Source organism: Leuresthes tenuis, unplaced genomic scaffold (genome assembly GCF_036924035.1).
Source record: "Leuresthes tenuis unplaced genomic scaffold, fLeuTen1.0.hap1 SCAF_7, whole genome shotgun sequence".
Classification (NCBI taxonomy): domain Eukaryota; kingdom Metazoa; phylum Chordata; class Actinopteri; order Atheriniformes; family Atherinopsidae; genus Leuresthes; species Leuresthes tenuis.
The window spans coordinates 35761571-35780975 of record NW_027325361.1 but is presented as its reverse complement, the minus strand read 5'-3'; the positions used below and the strand labels follow the sequence as shown (position 1 = coordinate 35780975).

Genomic DNA, 19405 nt, shown 5'->3' with positions numbered 1-19405 from the left:
TGGTCAGTGTCAATATTTATCTGGATATACAGTTTTAACTTTTGCATACATAGTTTCTTAACATTTTGATCTTGTATTAAATTCAGCCAGCCTGTGTCTCACTTTATTCACTCCACCCTGTCCAAACTGTGTTAGTTTAGCTCAAAACTCAAAACAGAACTGCTACGAGTATGTGGTGTCCTTAGCTGTTGGAGCACCTATTTATCATTTTTATTCTTTTATCCTAAACCATTTTTTTCTGTTTCCATTTATTTATCCATGTTTCCTTATTTATTATTGAAAATAACTGCACTGATCTCCAAACAGTGGATGTGTGAAATACAATTTCGTTTTTTATGTGATGCATAAGAATGACAAATAAAACCCCTTTATTTTATTTGTTTATATATTAGCTGTCCGTGAATACATCCTCCTGTAAATATAATTATTCCGGCTCTCTCCATTCGCCTTAACAAGCAAAAAAGTAGCCTATGGTGATTAACGTGACATTTGCGTAAACTACAGCGATAGTAGCGTCCTTAGTAACCACCATAGCAACGTTCAAAACAAAAAGAAACTTTACAGGTTAATAACTAACAAACTAAAGCTTGCATACATTCCCTGAAGGAAGATTGTAAAAATAAAAAGTAAATTTTTCGCTTTCAACAATGTATTAGAATGTCAAAACTATGTTAAAATGTTTATTTTCCTCTGTGAATAAAAGGAACGTCAGCCCTGATTTCAGGCTTTGCGCAGGCGCACTGGTCACTCGTGTTGATGGATATTTGTAGGATAGCCCCCAGCTACTATTGCTTCTTCTGATCCAAATCCACTGACTGGACTTTACTGCCTCATCTGACACTTCCTTCACTATTTTTCTCATACTCTGTCCACTTATACCCAACTCCCTCAACAATGAGACAACCGACTTTGCAACAAATCATCTACATCCTACTTCCACTGGACATATCCTAAGTTTCCACCTTCACTGCTCTGCTTCTGCCCCCATATACCTAAACGTTTCCCTTTCATATGCTAATGCTACCGATTCCTCCCAAGGAACAGTCAGCTCTATGAAATAGGCTCTCATTCTACTCATAGACCACAAGACTAAATCAGGCCATAGATTTGTAGAGGCAATTTCTTGGCAATTTCATCCTAAATCTACCTGCATCTCCAAATCACAAGCATCCTCTAAGTTGCCTTGCCTTCATATTATCTTCTTAACTTTGTCCCCCTTTTGAAAAAACTGAATTGCCACTCTTTTTACCTTAGACCCTCCTAAATTTACCTGCCTTCGTTTATCTTCAGTACCTGCAGCTAAGCTTCTTAATACTTGGTTATGTCACCACATATACCGGCCTTGTGACAAACTAACCTTACAACTTGACAGAATGTGTCTTAGAGTTGCAGTACCTGAACACAACAAACGTAACGGGTCTCCATTTACCCAGAGTTTTAGGTTCAAAATCAAATATTTCTTTCCTTCATACCCCACAGCTCTTTCCAACTAAGCTTTTTCTTCTATACACCTTCCCAGTTGAACCACTGTCCCTGCTTAACTTGAGCCACTGACTTTGTACCCCTTAACATTTCCTCGTGTACACAACCTGCTCAACAACTAGCTTTCTTTTCTCCTTGGGACCTGCTCTACTTGCCTAGGCCAAGCCCCAAGCCTCCCCAGCCTATTTGAACATTACCCACAATCTCTGTAAGTCTAAAAGTTGCTTCTGCCTGCTGAGCTGCCATTCTTGGATTCCATTTCCTCCCCTTGGTTGGGTTTGGAACCACCTTACTAACTACCACATATTTACTCCCAGCTAACGGGAGCTCTGTCCTAACTTTAGTATATTTAAACTCCTCTACTAAACTAGATACTAGGAGCTGGAGTATGCCTTTCCCATTCAGTGCCACAGTACTTAAGCATCTAGGAACACCAGCCACTTCCTAATGTAAAAGCTAACTAATCTTTTAATTTTTTCTGCAACAGATAATGGAATCTCATACACAGACAGTGGCCACATCAACCGAGGAAACAATCCAAACTGCAGACACCACAGCTTCAACTTTCCTGGAATCCCTGAATTATCTCTTCTATTCAGTCCCTCAGCAACATCGTTCCAAAACTGCACTGCCTGCTCTCCATCATTTCAAGTCTGCCTGGTACCACCTACCGAAACTCTTTACTGCCTTTTCCCTAATTATTGGATTTTTTTCTTCATCTATAACAAACTTTCCTCTTACTTATTGAGATACTTCTAGACTTAGTAGGTTTGATTTTCATACCAGCCAACTTTAGATTTTTATTAAGTCTCTCAAGTATTCTCTTTATTCATGGCACTGTTGTAGTCACCAATGTCATATCATCCATGTAGGCCCTAATTGGTGTAAGGCGCATGCCATCCTGACTTTTCTCTCTACCTACAATCCACTTGGAAGCTCTATTAATTAGCTCCATCGCCATTGTAAATGCAACTGAAGAAATTGTACACCCTGCCATAATGCCTATTTCTAGCCTCTGCCAATCTGTTGTGAAACCTGCTGTACTTAGGCACAGTCTAATATCCTTAAAATATGCTCTTACTAAGTGAACTACTACAGGCACTCTAAAATAATCAAATGCTTTCCAAATAAGGCTGTGTGGCACTGAGCCAAGTTAGATCCATAAATATAACATGCAAGTCTTTTTTCTCAATCTTGGCTGATGCCAAATCATGCTAGTGAGCTCTAAACACCCTGCGAAACCTGGTATTCCTGCCTTCCGCATAGTAGTATCTATTAAGCTATTCCTTTCTAAATAACTAGAAAATCTTCCCCTCTACATTGAGGAGAGATATCATACGGAACTAACTCAGGTCCGAGGACTCTTTCTCCTTTGGAATAAGAACACCTCCGGCCCTACACCATGCCCTAGGACTAAACAGTTTCTCCCAAACCATTCTTAATTGCCTCCACAAAAAGGATATCAGGTGCACTTTAATAAACCCGGTAGGGGACTCCATTTGGCCCTGGGGGCCAGCAAAGCCTTTGCACACCTGACTACCTCTTTCCACCTAAGTGGTCTAACATCCATCTTATGAGCTATCTCTCCTAATGGTGGCATGTCAGGTGGTAGGTCTACTACTCTACACTGCTCAAGATCTGAATATGTATTTCTTAGATGCTCTTCAATTTAGAGTAAAATGTATATTTGATCACTTTTATGCCAAGCCTCCAATTCTTTTAGCTCCATGTTTGATTTTAATAATCTTGTCTTTCTTTTTATGTGTACAGTATGACATAATTTCCCTTCTAATAACAGCTTTCAATGTATCCCATACAATATATGGGCCTCCCTCTCCATTGTCACTATCCAACACAGTTCTTTCAATTTCTTGTTTCATATTTGTTGTAAACTGTTATTTAGAATACCTGTATTTAGCCTCCATAATGTATTCCTTGGATTGCTATTGAGTTGTAGCGATAATACAAGAGGAGCATTATCACTGGATACACTGTCTGTGAATGAAAATAATGGGAGTAGTCACGAGCAGTTGGGTTAAAATCCCTCCAAAGATCCATCACTCCTCGTTCTTACATGAGAGACTCAAGTTTCTTATGTAGGAGGGTTAAGCTAGTTGCCCTTGAACAAGCTAGCCTGAGATTGAGATGTATGTCCCAGTCTCCTCCACAAATAATAATGCTAGTAGCTCCCATAATGAAATAAAAAATGTTTCTATAAAAGGAGATATCATTACCTGGGGCAGTGTTTCTGCTAGAAAAAAAAATTGGCACCGGTCACGTGAATGGCACGTTTTCAATTTACCGGACAAATGTTTAAAATTCGGGTGAAATATTATCTGAATTTATTGAGCTTAAATTGATAATTGATATGCAGGTTATAAAATAATGATATCAAAGCATGTCAACTAATAATCCATTGTATTGAAAATTATAGGCTGTATCAAATTAAATGAGTGCCATCAATTGGAAAATCAATATTGCACAGGCCTGCGCTCAGAGCCTACATAAAGAGCATAAAGAAACTGAAGGCCTATTCTCAGATACAACAATCTGAAAACATAAAACACATCTGGACTGGCTCATTTTATTATAACGTGGCGTGGTGGCAATTTGATATAACAATAAAAAGTCTGCTGCTTTGCAATAAAAAAAAAAAACTTTACAAACAATTTGAAAAAAAAATCTCGACACGTTCTCTTTTTATCTTTTAGTTTTTATGCATTTTCGCGTGTGTGAAATGTGCTGCAGCTGTTTTGAAATTAATTGTGTGCAGTGTCTCCGCGCAGCTTGAAATGCGCATCAGTCGTGTGACTTTGCTCTCCCCCAGGCGACGTCGCTGTGCAGTTTTGATGCAATTCTGATGCGATGCACGCTGGAGATGGGGATCACGTAGGCTATCTTGGCCAGTTCAGCCCACTTGGGGTAGATGTCGCTGGAATCTCTGATGAGAAATTTTATTTATTTATTTTTTAATAAAATTCAAATTGTGCTCTCACTCGGAGGGAATATTTTCAGATTTTACCGGTCAAAGTCCAGTAATTACCAGACAACGGAAACCCAGACTTGGGGAAGCATATACAATTAGTAATGTTATTTCAACCTGTCTATTTCCCCTGTAATTAATACTTACTTCCTTGTCATTTGTTTCTGTAAGCTGTTGAAATGGGACCTTATGGGAAATCAGGATGACTACTCCTTGCCTGTGACCAGATTTACAGGCTGAGTAGTGCACTTTGGAAAATCCCATTCTTTGAGCTTTTCATGCTCAGCAGATTTAAGATGTGTGTCTTGTAGAAACACTAGTTGTGCATTCTTTTTTCATTTTATTCAAATGTTTTCCTGCTCTTAATTAGGTTAAGAAGCCCATTTACATTAAACTAGATTATTTTAAGGTTGCTTCATATCCTAACCATGGTCTCTCAGTTTTAAGGTGGTAGAATACTAAACAATCAGAAAAATATACATCCTAAAGGCTCCCAAACATGGAGATATAAAATAAGCAGAACAAGTACATTAATATAACATCTGAAAATAAAATTTTCATACGCATATTGCATTTTACTTCCATGACTGAGGCTCCCGTAGGATGAGCTTTTTGGGGGGGTTTATTTTGATGTTAGAGCACCCTGAAAGGGATAAGCCTTTCTTTTTTAGGGTTAAGAGGGGCCACTTGAGATGGCTGTGTGACCATATCAGCCACAAGTAATTTCTGTGTCCCGATCCTATGTTACCAAGAAAGTCTTTGAACAGAAAGCTTTCCAAGAGATTCGTCTAATTAACAGCTGCATGCCTAACTGCAAAGTGAATAAGGTACAAACTAGAGTTGCACGATATCCACGTTACCCCGCGGTGCCAAATCATTACGGTTCCTACTATACTAGAAATTCTACACGACGGTACGACCGTGGATTACTATACTAACGGTGCCAGTTTCCGCTAAACAGCGGCCGCCTCGACTCTCCTCCCGGCTTCTCACACTTGCTACTCCCTTGTAAACAAACCCACACGGCAACCACTGCAACTGAACTACACAGCTGCTGAATGATTGGCTGTTTGCCTGTTTCTGGTGGCCTCCGGGATATGATAGGCTGTTTCCGCACGCTGGGTCCGCCCATCTGTTAGCTGATTGGCTGTCCGTGTGTTTCTGACGGCTAGAACAAACTCTATGTAAACAGCTCCACTTCGATAGAAATTCGCTTCAAAACTAAAGTTCTGTCTCGCCCAGACACGCGCACAGCGGTCACAAACACGAGACAACACACACTCACCATGGCAGAAGCACCGGCCTGAGCGGCGAGTCTGCCGCAGCGTGCTAGTGGCATCACTAAAAACAAACTCCAAAAGCCACATTTGGAACTATTTTGGGTTTAAATGGCTGTCCAATATGCAGGCACTGCCACCGGAGCCAAAGGAGGGAACACATCCAACCTCATCAGTTCCCGTTTATTGTATTTTGTTCTCTATGTTTTATGTTGGAGAAGAAGCATTATTGTCAAATAGATTTTTTAAAAGACAGTGGATTTGTTATCCTAAGTCGATTATTTATATTAGTATTATGTTTATCATACACATAACAACACGTAATTAGTATTTATAACTTTTATTTTATAATTTATAAAGTATTTATAACGTACAAATACATTGCAGTTCATGAAAAATAAACCGTGATACTTTGTCTGGTATAGTATCGCGGTTACTTATTTTGATATCGTGACAACTCTAGTACAAACACACTTATATGTAGCTCATCATAATGTCTCGTCCGTTTTACTCGCCGAGATCCCTTCCATGAGTTCTGCTTATCCTCCGGAGATTAACTATCAGTCCCCTTGTTGCAATGAGTCAGTCGAGTTTGAGGCTCCGCCACGTCAGCCCTGGACCACTGTCTCTTTAATGATAGGAGCTTGATCCCCGCCTCTGGACCGGTTTGGGCAGGGACGATAGTAACCTGGAAATCCGTGTCTGGCCATGTCCTCTGTTGCTTCTGCAGTGGTCTGGTATAGGCATGTCTCTTTGCAAAACTCATATAACCTTGCTGGATATGGAACTTGTTTTGTTTTCCTTTCAATGCTTTCTTGGCCTTAGAATATTCCATACATGTTATTTCATCTGAAGTCCTTAAGTTCATTCAGCTTCACAAGCTTACATCTTGTGCTCCGCCTTGATCCTGTGGAGTTGGTGGTTACCTCGGCTAGCAGTGTTTTCTGGGTTCTTTTCTTCACCATCCTCATGAAGTAGCAGTTTCTTGTTTCTTGAAGTCACTGTGTTTTTACTAATGTTCACAGACTCTCACTTTAATATCACCAAAGTTTTCAGGGTTTAAAAAGATTTAAAGCATAGGTGTCAAACTCTGGCCAGTGTAATCATATTTGGCCCGCGAGGCAATTTCAAATTAATATTAGAGCAGTATTATACGGCAGCAGCTCTTTAACATTCACCGCATTCACCGCTTATACTACAAATCCCATTACGCTCTGCTGTTGTTTTGGTGCGTAAATTAGGATAGAGGCAGATACGCCCTCTCCTCTGTGTCAGTAGCTATGCTAGCGGTCTTCTTGCACACTCCTTCGACTGAAAGCCCGTGCACCCCGCATCGCCTCTCCCTCAGACCACACTTCGACCTCAAACCATAGCTATCATTGTTACCCTACAAAAAAATGGCGAAAAGAAAGGCAGAAAATAGAACTTTGTCAGTAACTAAGGAGTACAATATTAGACGACACTATTAAACGAAACACCAGGACAAATATAAGGACCTGGACACAACTCAAAGGAGCCAGAAAGTAAAGGAGATGAAAAGAGGTTTGGTTTCACAACAGAAAATGTTCACAAAAGCCACAATACAAAGTGAGGCTGCTGTAAAGGCAAGTTATATCGTGGCAGAAGAAATCGCCAAATCAGGCCGAACCTTTAATGAGGGAGAGTTTGTAAAAAAAAGTGCATGATGAAGGTCTGTGACCAAGTGTGCCCAGAGAAAAAGCAAGCCTTTGCAAACGTAAGCCTGAGCAGAAACACAATAGCTGAGCGCACATGCGAGCTTGCCACCAATCTGCATGTCCAGTTGATGGAGAAGGGAAAAGATGTTGTTTCTTTTTCCCTTGCTGTGGATGAGAGCACTGACGCGTCTGATACTGCGTTTAAAAAACTCACTACAGCACACTGACGGTATCGGAACTGCACGGAAAGAATTGTGTGTCAGCTAGTGTAAGTTTTTTCTAAGCTTCTTCCCAAATTCAATATCTGTTGTTGTTGTTGTTGTTGTTGAGAAAGTGATCAAAACCCATCTGTGGGTGAAACCTGTTGCCTTGTAGCCTCGGTTGGGCCATCGCAAAGCAATGAGAGTATTCAGGGGCTGTGAACGGGCGGTCACTCCCCTCTCTGAAAACACTTGTTGGTTAACTCTCGGTGGGCGGTCTCAGCCTAGAGCAATTAGCCAACACATGAACGGCTGTGTCCAATTGTGCGCACAACATAAAGTAAGGGGTGGTGCCTGAAGCATCAGCCATTCTCAGGTAAAGACTAGCGTGTCTAGCTGCGCGTGTCCACCGAGTAAGGCCACTGAACAAGGCAAACCTGTCCTACTTGTCTCATCCATGTCGCTCTGGCCTCACCACCTGCTTCAAAATGTGTCTCAATCCCATTCCTGTTGTCTGTGGCTCGCACAGAAGGTTTCACACAACCAAACGCCACCGCAACCTTAACAACCTCCGCTCTCTAAAGCCCACTTCACTCTGTGACACACCCTTGTCTGTGGGGTTGTGGAATTGCCAATCAGCGGTAAACAAAGCAGATTTCATTCTGGCTTATGCCAACCACCTGTCTCTTGAAATCCTGGCTCTCACTGAAACCTGGATTAAGCCTGAAAACACAGCTACCCCGGCTGCACTTCCAACCAACCACTCATTCTCCCATACCTCTCATACATCTGGGAGAGGTGGAGGAAAGGGCATGCTCATTTCCAACAAATGGAAATACACCCAACTGCTACCTAATGCTAAATACAATACCTTTGAATACCACGCCATCTTGGTAACTGCACCGGTCAAAATCTATATGATTGTCGTATATCGCCCACCAGGACAACTCTGTGACTTTCTAAATGAACTAGACACCCTGCTCTCTTCTATCCCGAAGCATGACTATCCCATAATTGTCCTTGGTGACATAAACATCCACCTTGACAGTCCTAACTCTTCTGATTTTCTGACACTAGTGCACTCGTTTGAGCTACAACTGCTCAGCAGTCTTCCGACCCATAAAGCTGGCAAAGTGCTAGATCTCGTTTTCTCAAGAAACTGTGCCACAGAGGCCCTATCTGTCACACCTCTGCATTTCTCTGACCACTATTTCATTCAGTTCAGAGTGAGTCTCCCGAGAAGACCATCTGCTTCTACCCCTATGGTTTCCTTCCGTCGCAATCTCCGCAACCTGTCGCCCACCCGCTTCTCCTCCGTTGTTGCCTCCGCTCTTCCAACCTCCAGCCCATTCTCCTCCCTTCAGGTTAATGATGCCACGGAGTCCCTTTGCTCTACACTGAGCTTATCTTTGGATAGTCTGTGTCCTCTATCCACCAAACCCACCCGATCCTCCCAGTCTCAACCCTGGCTTAATGATACTCTCCGAGCGTTGCGCACCAATCTCAGAGCTGCCGAAAGGAAATGGCACAAGTCAAAAGATCCGGCAGATCGAGCTAAACTCCAGGCACTACTGTCATCATTCGCATCCAGTGTTACTGATGCAAAAAAGTCTTTCTACATCAGCGAGATTCATAGTACTACTGACACCCGGAAACTTTTTTCCACCTTCAAAACTCTACTTAATCCTTCGCCACCTGCTACCAATCTAACAGCAGACACCTTTGCCTCATATTTTACTGACAAAGTGGCAGCTATAAGCAAACAGTTTACCAAACCTGGTACCACAAAATCTGCATGCAGAAGTCCTACTGCAACATTTACCCCTCTCGCTCAGAGCAGTGTGTCTAAACTTCTCACATGTAGCCGTCCTACTACATGCCCGCTGGACCCCGTTCCCTCTATTCTTTTCCAGTCCATTGCTCCTACTGTAACTGCAGCAGTCACGCATGTGATTAATGCTTCACTGACATCGGGCACATTTCCTACCACATCCAAGCAAGCTCAGGTTACACCGCTGCTCAAGAAACCTTCCCTCCCTCCAACTCATGTGGAGAATTATCGGCCGGTCTCTCTCCTCCCGTTTCTGTCTCAAACCATTGAAAGGGCGTCTTTAAGCAGGTCACCGATTACCTCTCACATAACAACCTCCTTGACCCAAACCAATCTGGGTTTAAAAGTGGACACTCCACCGAAACGGCTCTGTTGGCTGTGACAGAAGCCTTAAAAGAAGCCAGAGCGACAGCTAAGTCCTCTGTACTTATCCTGCTCGACTTATCGACTGCATTTGACACTGTCAACCACAGTATCCTTTTGTCGATACTCTCTAGCATGGGCATCACAGGGAGAGCACACTCCTGGTTTGAATCATACCTCACTGGTCGGTCGTTCAAAGTATCCTGGCTTAGTCACACTTCTGCAGGGCACCACCTCGCCACAGGGGTCCCCTAAGGTTCAGTACTGGGACTTCTTCTCTTTGCCATATAATCCAACTCACTGGGACAGATCATCCGATCACATGGCTTCTCATACCAATGTTATGCTGATGATACCCAGCTTTATCTGTCATTCCCACCTGACGACCACACGGTCTCAGCACGAATCTCAGACTGTCTCTCTGACATATCAACATGGATGAAAGCCCATCACCTCCAACTTAACCTCCCAAAAACTGAACTGCTTGTCTTCCCAGCCAAACCAACCATATACCACATCATCTGCATCCAAACTGAATCCAAACTGAATCCCTATCTCTTGCTAGAAACTTGGGTGCCAAAATTGATGACCAACTAACCTTCAAAAGATCAAGTTACCTCTGTTGCTCGTTCATGCCGCTTTGCATTACTAAACATAAGAAAAATCAGACCATACCTAACCCAACATGCCACCCAACTCCTGGTGCAGGCCATGGTCATCTCCCGCCTTGACTACTGCAATGCTCTCCTAACCCGTCTCCCAGCCTGTACTATGAAACCTCTGCAGATGGTCCAGAACGCGGCGGCACGTCTGGTCTTCGATCAGCCTAAAAGAACACACGTCACCCCTCTGTTCATTGAGCTCCTCTGGCTGCCCTTAGCCGTCCATATCAAATTCAATTCACTGATTTTAGCCTACAAAGTACTTAATGGAATGGCTCCCATCTACTTGAATGCTCTTGCAAAGGCTTATGTCACAACTCGGTCCCTCCGTTCGTCCCCGGATTGCGTCTAGCAGCTCCTACACCACGCTTAAGACGATCCAAACTCTTTTCATGCGTCGTCCCACGATGGTGGAATGACCTACCGAGCACTCCCTGTCCATCTTCAAGAAACTCTTGAAAACCCAGCTCTTCAGAGAGCATCTCCTATCCTAGCACTTACCTAGCCTCTATCTTTGCACTTTATCTTTCTGCACTTCTTTTTGTGCCTGCACCCTATCTCTACTCTGTCACCTCTGACAGAATCGGACTAGTGGGTTCCTTCTATGTAGCTTATTGTTAGCCTTTTATATAGCTTGTTATATCTTCATTTGTAAGTCGCTTTGGATAAAAGAGTCTGCTAAATACATAAACATACATTAATAAACTGCACAGTTGTCAGTCTTCGTCCGCGGCGTGTACTCAAATCTGTGTGTTACGGAGGAGTATTTGGAATTTAAATCCATGCACGGCACAACCACAAGGAAATAAATCTTTTAGGTGGTTTGCAAATGTGTAACTGAAATAAACCTGCCGTGGGATAAACTTGTGGGGATTAACCACTGATGGTGCACCAGCGATGAATGGTAAAAAGAATGGACTGGTAGGCAGGATTCTAGTCTAACTGACCACTCAAAGCGCTTCTAACACTACATGCCACATTCACCCACTCACACACACTCATACAGCACGTCTTAAGTCTACACATAACTACGTGCTTTCTAACCATTCATACCCCGATGGATTCATCGGTAGGCAACATGGAGTTCTTGCCCAAGGACACTTCGACATGTAGCCCGGGGAAGCCGGAGTCGAACCACCGACCTTCTGATTGCTGGGTGACTGCTGAGCTTCCTTCTGAGCTACAGCCGCCGAAGAGAACTGTGCAGGTGAACTATCTGTTTATCACTGCATCTTACATCAGGAATCCCTGTGTGGTAAAGTGCTAAAGATGGAGGATGTTATGACCACAGTAACACAAGTTCTTAACTTCATAAGAGCCAAAGGTCTCAATCACCGCCATCAGTTTAAGTCTTTTCTGGAAGAGTGTGGTTCAAAATACACATGTGCCGTATCACACAGAGGTGAGATGGCTTAGCCGCGGAAAATTGCTGAACAGATTTTTCAAACTGCGTGAAGAAATATGTCAGTTTCTGGAAAGCAAAGAGAAGGACACAGCCGAGCTCCGGGAGCAAAAGTTTCTGTGCGAGCTGGCCTTTCTGTGTGACATCTCAAGCCACCTCGATGCGCTGAACCTGCAGCTACAGGGGCAGGGACGCATCATCACAGATATGTATGCGTCAGTGAGAGCTTTTAAAACCAAGATGTGCCTGTGGGAAAATCAGATGCTACAAGCACACTTTGGCCATTTCCCCTGCTGCCAAACCATAAAAATGTAGATCTCTACCGCCGTGTGCGCACAGTTTGCTGAAAAACTCAGTGTGCTCGGCGCTGAGTTTAGCCGGCGATTTGGCGACTTTGATGTCCAGAAACTTAGATTTTAACTGCTTAGTAATCCCTTTGCAGTCTATGTGGAAAAAGCACCAACCAACCTCCAAATGGAGCTGATTGAACTCCAGTGTGATGAAACGATGAAGTCTAAGTTTGATGCTGTTGGGGCCGCACAGTTTCCACAGTTCATCCCTGACACGATGCCTCAGCTCCGCACCCAAGTTGCTCAATTGGTCATCATGTTTGGTAGCACTTACCTATGTGAGCAACTTTTCTCCTCAATGAAGATGACGAAAACGTCTCACAGGAGACGCCTGACTGACGAACACCTTTGTTCGATAATGAAGGTTTCCACAGCCCAAACCCTGAGCCCTGACATTGATGAACTGGCATCCAAGAAAAGATGTCAGGTATCTGGCTTGGGCGCAAATAGCCACCCTTTGCTCGGATTACTGCTTTGCACACTCTTGGCATTTTCTCGATGGGCTTCAAGAGGTAGTCTTGGTTTTCCAATAGTCTTGAAGGAGTTCCCAGAGGTGTTTAGCACTTGTTGGCCCCTTTGCCTTCACTCTGCGGTCCAGCTCACCCCAAACCATCTCGATTGGGTTCAGGTCCAGTGACTGTGGAGGCCAGGTCATCTGCCGCAGCACTCCATCACTCTCCTTCTTGGTCAAACAGCCCTTACAAATAGCCTGGAGGTGTGTATGGGGTCATTGTCCTGTTGAAAAATAAATGATCGTCCAACTAAACGCAAACCGGATGGGATGGCATGTCGCTGCAGGATGCTGTGGTAGCCATGCTGGTTCAGTGTGCCTTCAATTTTAAATAAATCTCCAACAGTGTCACCAGCAAAACACCCCCACACCTCCTCCTCCATGCTTCACAGTGGGAACCAGGCATGTGGAATCCATCCGTCCACCTTTTCTGCATCTCACAAAGACACGGCGGTTGGAACCAAAGAGCTCAAATTTGGACTCATCAGACCAAAGCACAGATTTTCACTGGTCTAATGGCCATTCCTTGTGTTTCTTGGCCCAAATAAATCTCTTCTGCTTGTTGCCTCTCCTTAGCAGTGGTTTCCTAGCAGTTATTTGACCACGAAGACCTGATTCGCGCAGTCTCCTCTTAACAGTTGTTGTAGAGATGGGTCTGCTGCTAGAACTCTGTGTGGCATTCATCTGGTTTCTGATCTGAGCTGCTGTTAACTTGCGATTTCTGAGGCTGAGACTCGGATGAACTTGTCCTCAGAAGCAGAGGTGACTCTTGGTCATAGTTTCCTGGGTCAGTCCTCATGTATGCCAGTTTCGTTGTAGCGCTTGATGTTTTTTGCGACTCCACTTAGGGACACATTTAAAGTTTTTGCAATTCCACTAATTAACCCTGATAAGGCACACGTGTGAAATGAAAACCATTTCAGGTGACTACCTCTTGAAGCTCATCGAGAGAATGCCAAGAGTGTGCAAAGCAGTAATCAGAGCAAAGGGTGGCTATTTTGAAGAAAGCAGAATATAAAACATGTTTTCAGTTATTTCAACTTTTTTTTTTTAAGTACATAACTCCACAATGTGTTCATTCATAGTTTTGATGCCTTCAGTGAGAATCTACAATGTAAATAGTCATGAAAATAAAGAAAAAGCATTGAATGAGAAGGTGTGTCCAAACTTTTGGCCTGTACTGTACCTAAAACACTCCAAGCTGAAAGATAATGATGGTTATATAAGAGCAGCTGCATCCTGGTGCGATAAACTGTATGTTTTACATTCAATTTCCTTATGATCCGATTAGTCGACTAATCAAAAAAAAAGAATCAGTGATTAGTCGACTATTAAAATAATCGTTTGTGGCAGCCCTAATAAAGATATTGTTAAAACATAATAATGAAAATTGTTGTACTATTTTCATTCCATAAACCGAAATGAAAAATGGGATAACACATTTTCTGTTTCCTTTAGTGAAAAAACAGACTGCGCAGATACAACATGATCTGGAAGTCATCTCCAGTCAGTGTACACTGTGGTGGATATGAGTATGTGGTAGATGTGACTTAGTTTATCATGAGCATTAACAAACATTTGTACACATTATGAAACTGATTTCACTCCCCGGACAGTAGTTATTGGTTATCTGCAACTGGCCAATGACCCCAATTCCAAGCCCTCAACTTGTTTCCAAACACAGCAACTTGTTTGACAAGGAGATGCACAACATCATTTTACCTGCGTGTGGCTTCTTCCAACTCAGCTTGAGCCTTCCCAAGGTCAATCTGGAGCCTGGCTCTGTCTTTAGCAGTTTCATCCAAAACCCGTCGAGCATCAGCCAACTCTGCCTCGTATAGAGCCTTCAAGCCTGTCACCTAAAGGAAATGATACACAAGAGTCGAATATGTTAAATGACTGATAAAATAAGACTGTTAAAAGACATAACAGTCATTGAACCCTGCCAATCAAATGGTACTTGGTGCATCATGAGCCTGCAGCAGTGTGTGTCACACACACACAAACAAACAAACTGTTACATTTTTAAAAAGGGGACAGCCATTCCCAAGAAATAAACTGGGTTTTGTTGGGAGGAGGAGCCTTTATCCAATCAATCATCGACTATGTATACTGCAGAGTCAGACTTGAGATGAGGACAGTTAACAAAAGTTGTAGACTATCCTCTGTAGGTACGGTGCAGTGTCTGGGATGAAATGCTATAGCTCAACTTTCAAAATGTTTGATTCGTTTTAACAGAGTGTTGTCATTTGTACTGAACTTACTGTTCAAGAAACATGGACATTTCTGACATTCCTACTGATTGTCTTATTTTGCATTTCTTTTAGTTACTGGATGACATGTCTGCAGTTGTGTCATTTCAGAAAATCAACTCATGAATGTAGAAAATTGCAAAATGCTTGGGGTGTTAAAAGGTACGTCATCCCAGCCAACTGCTTCCCTTTCTAATAAAACTGATGAAAAGCAGGAAAATAGAAAAACGTATACACTACCATTCAAAAGTTTGGGGTCACTTAGAAATTTCCTTATTTTTCAAAGAAAAGTAGTTTTTTTTTTTTTTTAAATGAAGATAACATTAAATTAATCAGAAATAAACTGTATACAGTGTTAATGTGATAAATGACTATTCTAGGTGGAAACGTCTCTTTTTTTAATTAAATATCTACATAGGTGTATAGAGACCCATTTCCAGCAACTATCACTCCAGTCTTCCAATGGTGCATTGTGTTTGCTAATTGCCTTAGAAGATTAATGGATAACTAGAAAACCCAAGTGCAATTATGTTAGCACAGCTGAAAACCATTTCGCTGGTGAGAGAAGCTATAAAACTGGCTTTCCTTTGAGCTAGTTGAGTATCTGGAGCATCACATTTGTGGGTTCGAATAAAAAAAAATTTAAAAAAAAATTAAAAAAAACTCTCAAAATGGCCAGAAAAAAAGAGAACTTTCATACAAAACTCACCAGTCTATTCTTATTCTTAGAAATTAAAGCTATTCCATGCGAGAACTTGCAAAAACACTGAAAATTTCCTACAACTGTGTATACTACTCCCTTCAGAGAACAGCACAAACCCCGGTGCACAACTGAGCAAGAAGACAAGTATATTTGAGTCTCTAGTTTGAGAAATAGACGCCTCACAGGTCCTCAACTGGCAGCTTCTTTAAATGGTCCCCGCAAAACGCCAATGTCAACATCTACAGTGAAGAGGGGACTTCAGCCTTCTCGGTAGAGTGGCAAAGAAGAAGCCATATCTGAGACTGGCCAATAAAAAGAAAAGATTGATATGGGCAAAAGAACACAGACACTGGAAAGAGGAAGATTGGAAAAAAGGTTTATAGACAGACAAATCAAAGTTTGAGGTGTGTGGATCACACAGAAGAACATTTGTGAGACGCAGAACAGGTGAAGAGATGCTGGAAGAGTGTCTGACGCTGTCAGTCAAGCATGGTGGAGGTAATGCGATGGTCTGGGCCTGCTTTGGTGCTGGTAAAGTGGGAGATTTGTACAAGGTAAAAGGGTTTTGTAAATGAGGAAAGCTATCACTCCATTTTGTAACGCCATGCCATACCCTGTGGACAGCGCTTGATTGGAGCCAATTTCCTCCTACAACAGGACAATGACCCAAAGCACACCTTCAAATTATGCAAGAACTATTTAGGGACGAAGCAGGCAACTGGTATGTTGTCTGTAATGGAGTGGCCAGCGCAGTCACCAGATTTCAACGGCATTGAGCAGTTGTGGGACCAGCTTGACTGTGTGGTACGTAAGAAGTGCCCATCAAGTCAATCCAACTTGTGGGAGGTGCTTCAGGAAGCGTGGGGTGAAATTTCTACAGATCTTACAAATTAACAGCTTGAATGCCAAAGGTCTGCAAAGCTGTAATTGCTGCAAATGGAGCATTCTTTGATGAAAGCAATGTTTGAAGAACAAAATTAATATCTCAAATAAAAAATTATTTCTAACCTTGTCAATATCTTGACTATATTTTCTATTGATTTTGCAACTCATTTGATAAATAAAAGTGTGAGTTTTCATTGAAAACACAAAATTGTCTGGGTGACCCCAAACTTTTGAAAGGTATAATATATATATATATATATATATATATATATTCAACCCTGAGCCGAAGACACCAACTTTGATATAGTCAGTGGAATACATCCCTTTAAAAGAGTTTAAAGAAAGATGCTTAGGTCAGCATGTGTGCTTTACAGAAAGATACTGGAAAACGTATCATCATCCATGTAAGGAAAACATCAAATATAGACTGAACGAACTATGTCATTGTCCTGCCTAAATAGTTTGTCCCCAAATGTCAATATTTCCCAAATGAACAACATCTGAACCAATAGAAGAACGATCAAAAAGCATTAGAACATTCCACTTAACTTGGAGGGCTTCTTCGTTGACTAAATAACGTTAACTGAAAACGACACAAGGCACCTTTACATTTCACTCCACAGCAGACGTGCCTAAGGACGTGAATTATTCCCGGACACGCTCTGCAGTTACACATCAATAACATCAAAACAGACAAAAGCATGTCTGGAATCAGGCAAAGTTTCAGCTTTACCTTGCTTAAACGTGCTCTAAAAACTCAATGTTTCTTCAGTCAAATGAGAACTCATAAAATGAAGTATCTTATCGTTTGGCGCGCTGGACCACCCGTCTAAGCACCTTCGGTTCCGTTCCGTTCCGTTTTAATTAAGAACAAATCCAGTATTCATTCGTCATTGAAAACAGAATGCAATGACAAAGCGTGTTTATAGACCGAGTTTAAAGTATGAATGAATGAATGAGTGAGTGAGTGAGTAAAAATAGCGAACGAGTACAAATATCTTAACAGTTTTATTATACTAACCTCTCTCGTAGTCACCTCCTCCTTCTCAGACACTTTGACCATCAATCGGTCGTTCTCCAATTCCAATGCCCGGACACGGTCAATATATACGGCCAGTCTGTCGTTTAGGTGCTGTAAGTCCTGTTTCTCTTGTAAACGAGATATACGGGTCGGTGAGAGAGGGGTAGAGGCCGCTGGCCGTCCAGCTTCTCGGCTTGGAGTAACACTAGCAGTTGCCATAACTATTCGGTCAACAATCCTGAGTTTACTTCACCACTAAATTACCTGCTGTCTGCTTTTTTAAAGTCGGATCCGGAACAGTTTACCTACTTCACAAACGCAAGAATGTCAATCAATGAATTGTAGGACCGCACAATTCAAGAGTGAGACTTAACACAGTGATGTGATTCCAAGATGGCTGACACCACAGTTAAGACCGCGCCAAAAGCAGAGAACGCTTCCTGTCTCGCAGTGCTTGATGGGCACGAGGTTGAAATGGAATATTGTTGCCTTCCAGTTCCCTCGGAAACAAAAAAGATCCAGACAGATTTCGAATATTTATTTATTATTATTATTTTTTTAATCAGAACTTTATTGACGGTTATGGAAATACATACAACTTAGAGAGCAGAAGTTGAAACGTAAATATCCAATTTACAGGGAAGTAGATTTAGAAATTAAATGCAAAATAAAAAAGGCAAGCAACATAACTATTACCTAGAGGTCTACTTTATGTAGATTAAAGTGATTTATTAATTTGGTTATTTTGGTTGATTTATTCTTTTTTTAAGTGTTTCAATGGTGTTCCAGTATGTTTTCAGATATGTTATTTTGAAGTTATAAAAGGAGGGTTTGGTCTTTTGCCAAAGCATTTTGTGTAGATAATATTTTGCTATAATGATGATTAAATTAATTATGCATTACAAGGCTGTTACATTCGGATTAGTGACTATAAGAAGTATTTCAAATTTGCTCAGAAAGATGGTTCATCATGTTTTTCGTCTCCATGGTATCCCCATGGACATAGTCTCTGATCGGGGACCCCAGTTTTCTTCCCAGGTTTGGCGAGCGTTCTGTGGAGCATTGGGGGCGAGGGTTAGTCTATCGTCTGGGTACCATCCTCAGTCGAACGGCCAGACAGAACGGGCCAACCAGGACCTGGAGGCCGCTTTAAGATGTGTGTGTGCACGTAACCCGTCCTACTGGAGTGTTCAGCTACCGTGGGTGGAGTATGCTCTTAACAGTCTCTCCACATCTGCTACTGGTATGTCGCCATTCATGGTAATGTATGGTTTTCAACCCCCTTTGTTCCCTTCCCAGGAGGATGATGTGTCCGTCCCTTCTATTCAGAAACACTTGCGACGAGTTCGCAGAGTGTGGCGGGAGGCTCGGGCTGCTTTAGTTAGGTCCACTGCCTGGAACCAACTGTTGGCGGACCGTCGGCGTTCGCCCGCTCCTAATTATCAGCCTGGGCAGATGGTGTGGTTATCCACCAGGGACCTGCCTTTGCAGGTAGATTCCCGTAAGCTGGCTCCTCGTTTCATTGGTCCTTTTCCAGTGGTCAGAATCATTAATCCCTCGGCTGTACCCCTTAAGCTCCCAGACTCCCTTAAGGTACACCCCACGTTTCATGTATCCCTCTTAAAGCCAGTCACCTCTTGTGCACTTGGTCCTCCAGCTGAACCTCCTCCTCCCCCCCTGGTCGTGGATGGCCATCCTGCTTACTGAATGTCAGACGTCGTGGCAGGGGTTTCCAGTTTTTGGTTGACTGGGAGGGTTATGGGCCGGAGGAGCGTTCTTGGGTTCAACGTCGATTTATTCTGGACCA

General features: G+C 42.5%; 1 protein-coding gene across 1 annotated transcript in view; it reads right to left on the bottom strand.

Annotated features, from left to right (window-relative positions):
- Window positions 1-18021, bottom strand: part of lmnb2 (lamin B2) — a 65971-nt gene extending 47950 nt beyond the window's left edge. The window contains exons 1-2 of the mRNA XM_072390259.1: window positions 17599-18021; window positions 14460-14596 (exon numbers count right to left, since the gene is read on the bottom strand). Coding sequence (XP_072246360.1) covers window positions 14460-14596; window positions 17599-17817 — 356 coding nt within the window. The 5' untranslated portion in view covers window positions 17818-18021. The remainder of the gene's footprint in view (window positions 1-14459; window positions 14597-17598) is intronic.
- Window positions 18022-19405: the final 1384 nt, after the last annotated feature.